This window comes from Limulus polyphemus, unplaced genomic scaffold (genome assembly GCF_000517525.1).
Source record: "Limulus polyphemus unplaced genomic scaffold, Limulus_polyphemus-2.1.2 Scaffold214, whole genome shotgun sequence".
Lineage (NCBI taxonomy): Eukaryota > Metazoa > Arthropoda > Merostomata > Xiphosura > Limulidae > Limulus > Limulus polyphemus.
The window spans coordinates 687,115-698,118 of NW_013665824.1; the positions used below are offsets into that span (position 1 = coordinate 687,115).

Sequence of the window (11,004 nt, forward strand, 5' to 3'; positions counted from 1 at the left end):
TTTTTTTTTTTTTTACAAGGAGATCATCCCCTCTAACTTTTAGACTTTGCACTGTCAATTTAGAGCTGCAATTTCTTCAATTCATAAAGAGAGGTAGTTGAATAAAGTTTGGTCTTGAGGAAGGGCAGTGTGTGATGAGTGGCAAGGAAGAGATATGAGAATATCTCATGACTAGCATCTAGGGCAAGCCAAGTTTCTTTGTTCACATTCACAGTGGGTACATTGTAGTACTAATACTGTTGTGTTGTTTAAGGTTTACTGGTAGCTCCTTACCCATTGTTGAACAATAATGATTTTCTGTGCATGTTCTTGGCTAAAAACAAAGTGAGATAGTTATTACGGAAGGTAAGTAGCAAGGCTTGAAATTACCACTCGTCCAATTTTCCAAGATGGGTGATCTTGTTTTAAGACAAGTGACAGCCACCAGTCCACCCAACAAGAGTCAACTGCTGTGACTGATGCATAAAAACACATGCCTGCCGTGCTGACTCTTGTTGGATCATTGTGCTGTGAAATGTTTGTAAACAAAACAAGTAAATGATTATGTTTATCCTAGAAGAGCTTTATTTCTTTAAATAAAAATTCTGCAACTGTTCATATTGAAGCAATTGAATATTTTTGAGGAAATTTTCCAATTGCTTCAGGATAATTTTTAGTTGAAAAGAGTTTAAGAATAAAATTATAACAGTTTTCGAGTTTCAGTGAACATATACATGTAGAAAAGGCATAAATGCGACACCTGTATGGCGAAATGAGGCCGAGAACTAGAACTTGTCATTAAATGTAAAACATTCCACTTTTTTGAAATAGAGATTAGACCTGTAATCACTTGGAGTTCACCAGAATTTGGAATTTAAACGTCATGAGGATAATGACACATTTAGTTAGTTTGGTGTTCAGTGTGCAAACATTTTGCAAAAGATAAGACTTCATCTAATAGAGCTGAAACTAGTAATTTAAAAAAGGAGCCTGTCTTGAAACATTTCAAATCAACATCACACAAAACTGCTATCAGTACAGAGAAAGCAAAAAAAAATTATTGATAAAAATGAAGCAAAAGACAGGTTTAAGAGATTGCAAAAAAACTGAAATGCCACAGAACATACTATGCAGCATTTCTTGAAGAGCCACTTATTACTTATTCAAGAGTACTATGTCTTACTCCTTAATAAATATCACATATAACAAATTAAAATGTTTTACATAGCACATTTTTCATTAGAAAGTGTAAAATGGTGGCTCATAGAAAATTCATTTAATTTTTAATGAGTAATTAGAATTAAATTTTCATAGAAAGTTAAGAGATATTAAGTGTTATGGAAAGAATATGTTAACACACCCAGGAAAAAAACCAATAACAGCATAGATATAGTACAAATATTTGCTGATTGAAGAAGCAAACAAGAAAAACTTACCATTGTTAAATTTTAAAAAATAATCATTCAGTAAAGGTAAAAAATATGTCTGAAAAAGAAAATTAAGTAAGGAGGGAAAAATAAAAAAACAGATGCAAAAGGACACTGTCCCAAATGTAAAGGAGGAGAAAATAAAATCACTTATAATAAAATCTATGGTCAAACTCATAGCAACATAACATTCATACCTAAAATTTTCAACTAAGAAGTTGCTACATTATCAAATGCTGAACTTTCAAAACTGAAAGTTCAAAGACCTGAAGCATGAATAAGTCAAACAGATTGAATTTACAACCCATAAAATGAAGACCTAGATTCTCCCTTATTATACTTATTATCAAAATTCATACATAACTAATAAAAGAAATTAAAAATAAAACCAAGTTAAAGTTAGAAATTTGTTTTAACTAACATGACAAACAACACTCATAAAATAAAGAAAACCCACCCATAAAACATCACAGCACTACTGTAAGTAATAAAGTAAAATATGTACGCTGCACAACACTCCAAATTATCATAATATGATAGAAACACTAGCAATAGAGGGGGGGGGTGAGACATGATGAAAGACACTATGTTCTCATACAGAATTTAATATACACAATATATATTGCTAACAGCAGGTAATGACAAAAGTCGAAAGATGTAAGTAGACAAAAAACATCTTATTCTTGGCATGAAAAAGGATGTAACGCAAGGTTAAAGTAGAGGTACAGTATTATATTTGAACTCCTACTTTTATGCTGAAATGTTTTTAATTCTGTAGTAACTAGCAAGGATAATTAAAATATATTATTTCAACTTTCTCTGTTCACATCACTATTTACAGTAAACATTAAAAAGTGACTGAAACAGAAATGGATGGTAATTCTGTTTATGTTATGTCTAACTATTATAAGACTGATACAGTCATTACTGGTAAATGAGTTTAAGGTACAGAGATGGTTCTTCAAATATCATTACAAAAAGTTAAAATGAAATTTAACCAACTTTGTAGTTAGTTGAAAGGGGTGAAGATAACATTGGCTCTTAAAACGAAGTTGTAACAGCACAGCACAAATTCAAAGCAGGTTAAGTTTGTAATACATACATACACACACAAGTATTAAGGCTAATTGTTCACTTTCAACCAAAAGATTGAAATTAATCTGAAACACTTTAAGTGGTCTCTACTAGTCATTATATATCTTGTACATACTTAACAAGAAATAAATGTAAAGATGCAAACTGTACTTCTAATAATAAAATGTCTAATTAACAACAAAAATGACAAAAAAAATCTGCTGATGTTACTGTGAAATAATGCAAAAACATGAAAATCCACAACTGAAATAGCCACAGCAAACATGAAGATGCTAATTATACTGGTGCCACATGTATCAATATAGGTATTAATATGGCACTTCAACTGATGCCATATTAAGTAACGTACATCTACTCAAGAAGAAAGCAAAGACAGGGCAAACTAAACAGACATCACAGGTTAGTACTTTCTCCATGAACATGTTTACGATGCTTTCATAAAGCTGTAATCATATGAACATGTAAAAAGGAGACAAAGTTTCTTATTCTTAATGGATGGATAAAGAATGATTGATTACAAAATATGTATATCGCATTAGGTAGTACTGACTAACACATACTACTGGATCTAGCATTATAAACATGGATAGTAGGCTCTCATTTTCCAAGTTATCTTTACAAAAAAGGTCACTAAATACTGTCTGCATAGATATAGAATTAATCAACTTCACAATAATTATGTGCTTTAATTACTAAAATCAAGATTTTTAGAATTCTTCATGAAATAATTTTGTAGTTAATCATAACAAAAATATAATTTTTGTTTCAATTTTTTTAATGGTGATAAGTATTTTTTCAGTTACATTTTTGCAGTATGTTTGAAAAAAGAATATTTATTGAAAAGTCATTGAATGAAAGGGTGTCATGACCCTAGCTTTCCGAGCCCCCGAGTGGTGACGTGAAAGACTGTGAATACATCTCTTCTTCAAAATCTACTGTTACAACTGTTGTTTGTTTAAAAAAATTAACTTACAACGTTGTTAACATAGTTTTTAAAATAGAGCTTCAAAGAAATGCAATACGTCTTAAAAGCAAGGTTCATGTAAGAGAAACAAGGTATAGTATTCCAAGGCTATTTATGTTATCAAACAGTCCAAAATAATAAATACTACAAGGAATGTTTTTGAATATATTCAAGTCCTATAACTAAGTATTGTGTTTTATACTTTTGTGTGTGCAACTTTTGATTGTAAAGTAATTAAAGCAACCATAAAGGTAAAATTACATTAACTTTACACATCACATTAAACCATTTTCACACAGTATCATACCTTCAAACCTATTTCAGTTATCTTAGCAATCTTTTAAGTTGTAGTTTTTGTTGCTTATGGACAAGAAATCATTGGAGGCACTAACAATGAGAGTCCTCTTATTCATGTCTAACAGGTCAGAATAAACCGAAAACTCCCAGTAATTGTCATACAGCTCAATTTTTCTTACTAAGTAAAGAGATGCTAGCAGCGTCGACCTTGTAAAAATTCTTTATATTCTTGATAACTTACTGCTATCTTCTCACTTCTATACCGAGTTAATCTTATTGAATGACGAATTTCCTTGGTAATAGTTCCTTTGAAGCCACCTTTTCTCAGTAAAGAGTCAATTGTCTGAATATGATCCCATCCTATAGAGGAAATAAACAAATCTCACATAATATTAAGGTCTTAATTTATGTAGCGTACAATATTTCTTGAACAATTTCCTGTTTCACATTATGTCCATCCACGCTGTAATAGATGTGCACTTATTTGGATAAACTTGTTTCCCACATAAAATTATTATTATTATTATAACATTTTTTTTTTACATTTTAAAACTTTAAAAACACATTGACAAGTAATGAATCAAATTAATATTAACTTCTCATCATAGTACTTAATCCAGCAGTCAGTACAGCTAATTAAATGTACTTTTCTTACATTTCTACTTAAAATTACAGACTGGACATCATATTTCTTTCTACTATTTTAAACAGTCTGTCTGTGGAATAATCCAAAAGAATAAATTTGTAGCATACACATTATATATTCTTCAAACCTAAATAAATATAAGTTCATTGTGGTGAATGATTGATAACCAGACACCATACATATATAAAAAGTGACATTGATGGAAATAACCACAATGCACACATACATTTTTTTTAAATATTCAATGAGTTTACGTACACGGAGTAAGAGAGCTTAAGTTAAATTCTAAGGACATAAAAATTTAAAAGCACTTGTCAAGCACAATCTTACCAATAGCTGTCAAAATCATGGAAGTAGAACTTTCATGATTTGTTTTGTAAGAGCTTATTCATGCTTACATTTAGCTCTTATTAAATGTAGTGAGTTTTCCCCATATTGTTCTTCACAAAGATTTACTTTTTGGTATTCTCTAAATACTGGACTCTGCTTTCTTTCATAAAGGGTAAGCAACGTGCTTGTATCACCTAAGGTCTCTTGGTAGTTGTGATTGTTGTCAAGATTTCCATGGTGTAATGATGTTCAGCACAACATTCTCATATAGAGTATTCATTTTTCCAGTATAGATGGCTTCAAAATGTGTTCATCATATAAGTTGAACTGTGGTTTCTAACAGTTTTCATTCAGTCCTTCTTTACAGATCATGACAGAGTAATCAACATGCATCACATCAAATTGGATGAAGTTAAATGAACACCGACTAAAAAATTCACTAAAGTAAATATCTTGAACATCAAAATCGTTAACCACAAATGTTTTCAACCTTCTTGAAAGATCTTTCATGCATTTCTACTACAAGTAATACAGCCAGCAGCTAAATTACATGTAAAAGCTTTAATGTACTGTGAAGTTACCATTACAGAATCTGACAAACCCAACTAAATTGTACAAGAATCCTTTATTAATTCTAACATAGCTTCTTTTTCAGTCAAATCCTTCTATTATCTATAACTACTAATCAAAGCAAGCCACCTACACAGATCAGGCAACCCACAGATAATGGGAAATACCTCAACCAGAAATCAAACCACACCAGTGTAAATAGAAGCATCATAGAATGCCTTGTTGCCAAAATGAACAAGATTTGTAAAAACAAAGAAATGAAGAGAAAAAGAATATATAACACTACAACCTTCCCCAACAATGGATACACACAACAATAAAGAAGAAAATTAAGATAAACATCAAGAATAAACAGGCAGCATTTTTAAAAATATTATACAAAGTGATAACGAATAACATTTTACAATAACAATGTTAAACAGTAATGTAAGTCCTTTCACAAGGTTAAATGAAATTAGTTTAATGACTTTGAAACACTAAAATACATTGTAATTTAGACACTAGCATTTATAGATGTACAGGATTAAATTTTCCTCAAAAAAATTGAAACCTTCTTTGAATACAACCATTAGATGTAAACTGACCTGATATTTTTTTTATTTCTTTATTGTTTATAAATACCATTATCATTATGAAGAGATAGTTATGAATTATCTACCCATTTTTTCCCCTATTTACATATTTCTATAGATATTTAGACTAATATATTAATCTCCATTTTTTGTGATGGCAGAGATACTAGCATGTTCATCATGAGAAATAATTTAAGACAATTTACACATAAATATAGAATGCAACTGATCTTGTAACTACACAAACTACAAGTCAAATTACATTTCATCTTTGGTTGAAGATTGAAATAATCTAACCTGGCAAAAATTTTTCATATACCTGGATAACTAATACAAACGAGCAAAGAAAAATGACAACTGTTCACCAGTATTTTTCAAGTGTAAAACTGCTTAAACATTCTACACTGAATCAAAAATAGGGTATGATTTCACACACCTTCGATGATGAAATACCCATTTCAATAAGGCTCAGTTAATCATAACTCTGATTTTGCACTAACTCAAGTACAAGTGACTGAGCTTCCAAATAGCTCAAGCAGTTAATGCATCCATCCCAACTAATAAGTTCTAGTACTAAAAGAAAATTTTTTGGGGAAGTAACTTGTAAGAAACAAAATATTGATTTGAAATACTATTTTTATACACCTTTGATTCTGAGTCACAATGGATAAAATTAAGAAGAATGCTTTCAGGCATATGTCTGAAATGGTCCCTTAGAGTTTTAAGCATCTTGGAGAGTAAGTACTTGTTTAGATAGGTAAGCATCAAGTACAGAAGAATGGGAGAGGGGGTCAATGAATAAGTTCTTAATTTTTTAATCATTTCAATAAGATAGTGCCTATGGGTTTAAATATTCTAGTCAAAAATGCTGGATGAAATAACTAGTTAAAACATATTATCTATCACATAATAATTAACTTTTCTTTCTTTTTATTCATAAACCAAAAATATTTTATATTTTGTCTACATGGCAACCTAACAAAAACACAAAAAATACTTAATTCTCATAAAATGAAGTTTCAATGAATAAAAAAAAAAAGACTTAAAAGTTATGTTGACGTAACTTACAATAGTAATATTTAATGTATGAACTGAACATAATACACATAATTTATTAAATACCATTTAATTATAACAATTAATACAGTACATTATCTAGTGTAACAAACCTTGTTCTAGTGCAACTTCAGGTAGATAAGTAGCTGTACGCTTTGAGCCCTTTTCAGTAGTAAATTCAATGTGAATGCCATGTTTTCCAATCTACAATAAATAGGATAAAAAATGTATAACACAATTTAACACAATACTCTTTTTCTGTCAAAATCTTCTGATATCTAAGCACTTTTCTGTTGTTCTGATCTGTGGGATTTGTCCTTATCTCTATGTACTAATTTGAAGAAAAAATTCACTGTGTGCAATGATCTATATTTAGCTGGTAGCTAGAAAAATCATAGCATTCATTCGCCATACTAAAAATATCTCCAGGGTTACTGATGATGAGTGAAATTCTCCCAAACCAGTATAACTCATTGACAAGTGAAGAATCAAATGATAGACTGGGCTTCATATTTATTTTAATATTTTAAGTAGCTTGTCTGCTGAATAATTCAGAAAAATAAATTACTAGTATCAATTCTACTTATTCTTCAAATCTTATATAAATAGAGATTCAATGTGGTGAGTAAAAAGATGACTCAAAACACTATCACAGCAAAACCCAAACAATGGCCACTGATATATAAAAAAAACTAGTCACAAAATCACACCTAAACAGAAAAGATATGTTTAAGAATTTGTTTCATGGGTTTCAAATAACAAAAGCAAATTACACAAAAATCCATACAAATACAAAGGTTAGTATGATATAGCAAAAAACAGCATTTTAAAAACGTCTACGTTTATGTTATTATAAGATGAAAAACTTTAAATTTAAATTACTAATCATTTTGGGAGGCTAATAAAAACAGAAATGATAGAAAGGTGTAAAAAGTCATATAAGATGTAACATAAGGATAAAATGTAAAATTTGTACAGTAATGAAAAAAAATATAATTTATAGCATTAAGTAGAAAATGCATTGAAATCACCTTACACTCAAACTCAGTAAAAGCTTTGTAAATTCACAGACAAATTCTTAGTAGAAATACTTTATTATAAAAATCCATTTTTTTGTGCAAAACAAATTTTTAATATTTACTGAAAGCTTGCCAAGTTTCATTAAGATACACTTAGTACATTCATGTTGTTAGAAAAACACATACGTTCAAGAAGTCTTGACAGAAATGAATAAAAACCCTATAACCCGAGCACTTTTGAAAGGTGGACATTTCTTCTTCAGGGGCAAACATAGTACATTCAGAGTTAATAGTTTCAAGGTTACATGATGGTTACAGGGTCAGTCAAAATGACCAACCTGTATGCAGTGTTAATCCAATGATCATCTAAAATTGAGTGTTACACTGTTATGGAACTTAGAGATCTGAAACACTCTCATATGAATACAAGGTTTAATGGAGAACTTCAATTCTAATCATAGAGTCAGTAGACTATGTGTAGTGACGGCCAAGGTACTCAATAGGCATAATATAAATATGCATGCTATAACTCAACAATAACAAAGATTTTTACTTTAAAAGATGATTGCCACTCATTTTTCTCTACCATACAAAGCCAAAAACAAGGCAAGAAACTATTGTTAAGATACCAAACCAGAAAGTGAACAACCCACCAAACTTTTCATCTTACCTCTTCTTGTTTCAGTAAGATAGCTCTACAACTACTTTTTCACTAACGTCAGTTTAAACCTAAATCCACTCTATATGTTTCTGGGCAGCACACAATGTCAGTGCTTAATAATAATAACTAGTAGTAATTTTAAAAAAATCATAATTCTAGTGTAAATGATGTTATCATTACCCCTTGAAGTTAGCTTTCTTACAAAAATCTGGTGTTCCTTTAACCCTATCTCAATGGGTCGAGCATTAACGGCCATGTCATCACGTTTGCTGACTTGCATTAAAAATTTTATTGAACTATGATTTTATGAATCTACATCAATAAGTTTGGTATCAAATTGTAGATTATAATTCAAATTTTAATATTATTAGTTAGTTAATTTCTGAATTAAAGGTAAACATTGAAAAAACACAGCTAAACATCAATTTTTGTGAGTCACATGGTATGTTAAAATGTAGCACTGGTTCAAGTTAGATGTTTGTGATGTCAAAATACAAAATCTACAGTTTTGTATGAACTGGAAACTCAAACTACCGATATTGACAAGCTAGAATATAAAATAAGAACATCTTATCTTTTCTATTTGCTAAGATATCGCTCCTGTACTGAATCAAACACAGTGGCCCCACAACCCACCTCTTTCCATTTTTCAAAACGGTCCCTTATATACACTTACTTCTATATAGGACATGAATAACCAATTTAAAGCTCAGAATGTCCCCCTAGTGGTTTTCTCAGCCATGTTGCTGTGCTATTGTGTTAATTTCTTTCTTTTCACACAATATTTCAAACGATAAGGTAAGTCTTTAGTGAGCTCAAAATTTCATATTTGTTTAGACTCAAATACATCTTGATAAATTATAGTGGAATTCTATGGTATCGATATTGTTATTTAAGATTTTTTAGTTATTTAAAATGTATATATAAAACTTAGAAAAAAAATTTCTTTTTACATCCTCCATGTGGGAAATTTCACAAGGCTTAGCAATTTATGACAAGTGGCAAACGAGTAAAAAGGTCATAACTAGAAGAGATAATTGTTTGCTTTATTTCTTTATTTAATATTTTATGAAAAATAAGTTTAAGAGCTTATTTGTAAATAGAAATAAGGTATATACATATATAATGTATAACAGTTGAAATGTGATTGTATTTTACACAGCCAAGATAGGTCACGATGTAAAGGTCAGCTACATATATTATTTGATATGCTAACACGAGTGCAAGTGCACCACATCATTGTAACATCTGTATTGTTAGCCAGGCATGCCTGAAAGATCAGTATAATAAAAACAATAAATAAATAAATATATATATATATAAATGTATAACGTTATGAGATTTAAGCTATTTAGACTAAAAATTTGTGTTTTTGTGTTATGATTTGTAGTCATTCTAGAACAAAAAAAGCATAATTTATATATATTTCCTAATATTTTATTAAGGTTACAGAGTTGGTCATATTGAAGCAACCCGTACAGAAATATACTAGTGAAAATAACGTATAAAATATAGTTTAAAAAAAATTTGAAAATTATCTGGAGACTATAAATATTTCGCATATGTGAAATTTGAAAATGTTCTAATGCATTAAAGTATTTTTAATCTTAAAATCAAAACTGCTTTGCATGTTGGACAGTCAACATTCTGAAAGAAAATGGCTTACGAGAAAATCTTTAATTAAAATATCTTAATACTTAATTTAAAAACCTGATATTTTGTGTTCAAAAACCTTGTAATGTTTACCAATAACCTGCAAAATTTTGTAAAGATGTGCATACATTATCAAACATCATAGTATAATCATTCTCATGGATACTTTCGTGGTTATGAGCTGGGTGGAATCCACCCAACCTGTAATAAAAGGGTTAAAACACTTAAATATAGGGTGAAACAGGAATTACCAACCAATAATAGATGAACATTAGATGAATGAAACTTGTAAAATACTCAATGCTTTGTACACTATTCAATTAGTGTCTTTAGGGAGCCAACTCCTATATTATGTATGAAGTGAAGAAGTAAAAAAAAATCAATACATGTAATATTAAATTTTCTTACAGACATTCAGTCAGGGGAAAAATTGTCACAAAACAAGTATAAAAAAAAATTAAAATGTAAAATGATGTAGGGATGGCAGTGCCAAAAAGAACGCAAACAAGAATATAGAGATGATACAAATTCGATGACGAGGAACCCACTTTGAGACTAATAATGCTTGGAGATGACTTGAATGGGTAAAGAAGAAAAACTTTAATATAATGATAATGACAAAACCTTGTTGAAACATTGTACATTTGCTGTTTTGTTAAATTTATATTAAAGTTTTTCTTCTTTACCCATTCATGTCATCTCGAAGCTTTATTAGTCGCGAAGTGGTTTCTTTGG

General features: G+C 29.8%; 1 protein-coding gene across 1 annotated transcript in view; it reads right to left on the reverse strand.

Moving 5' to 3' along the window:
* LOC106478474 (AMME syndrome candidate gene 1 protein-like) overlaps positions 1–11,004 on the reverse strand; it is a 22,004-nt gene continuing 11,000 nt past the window's right edge. Inside the window, exons 4-5 of the mRNA XM_013939020.2 lie at positions 7,050–7,140; positions 1–4,122 (exon numbers count right to left, since the gene is read on the reverse strand). Coding sequence (XP_013794474.1) covers positions 3,956–4,122; positions 7,050–7,140 — 258 coding nt within the window. The 3' untranslated portion in view covers positions 1–3,955. The remainder of the gene's footprint in view (positions 4,123–7,049; positions 7,141–11,004) is intronic.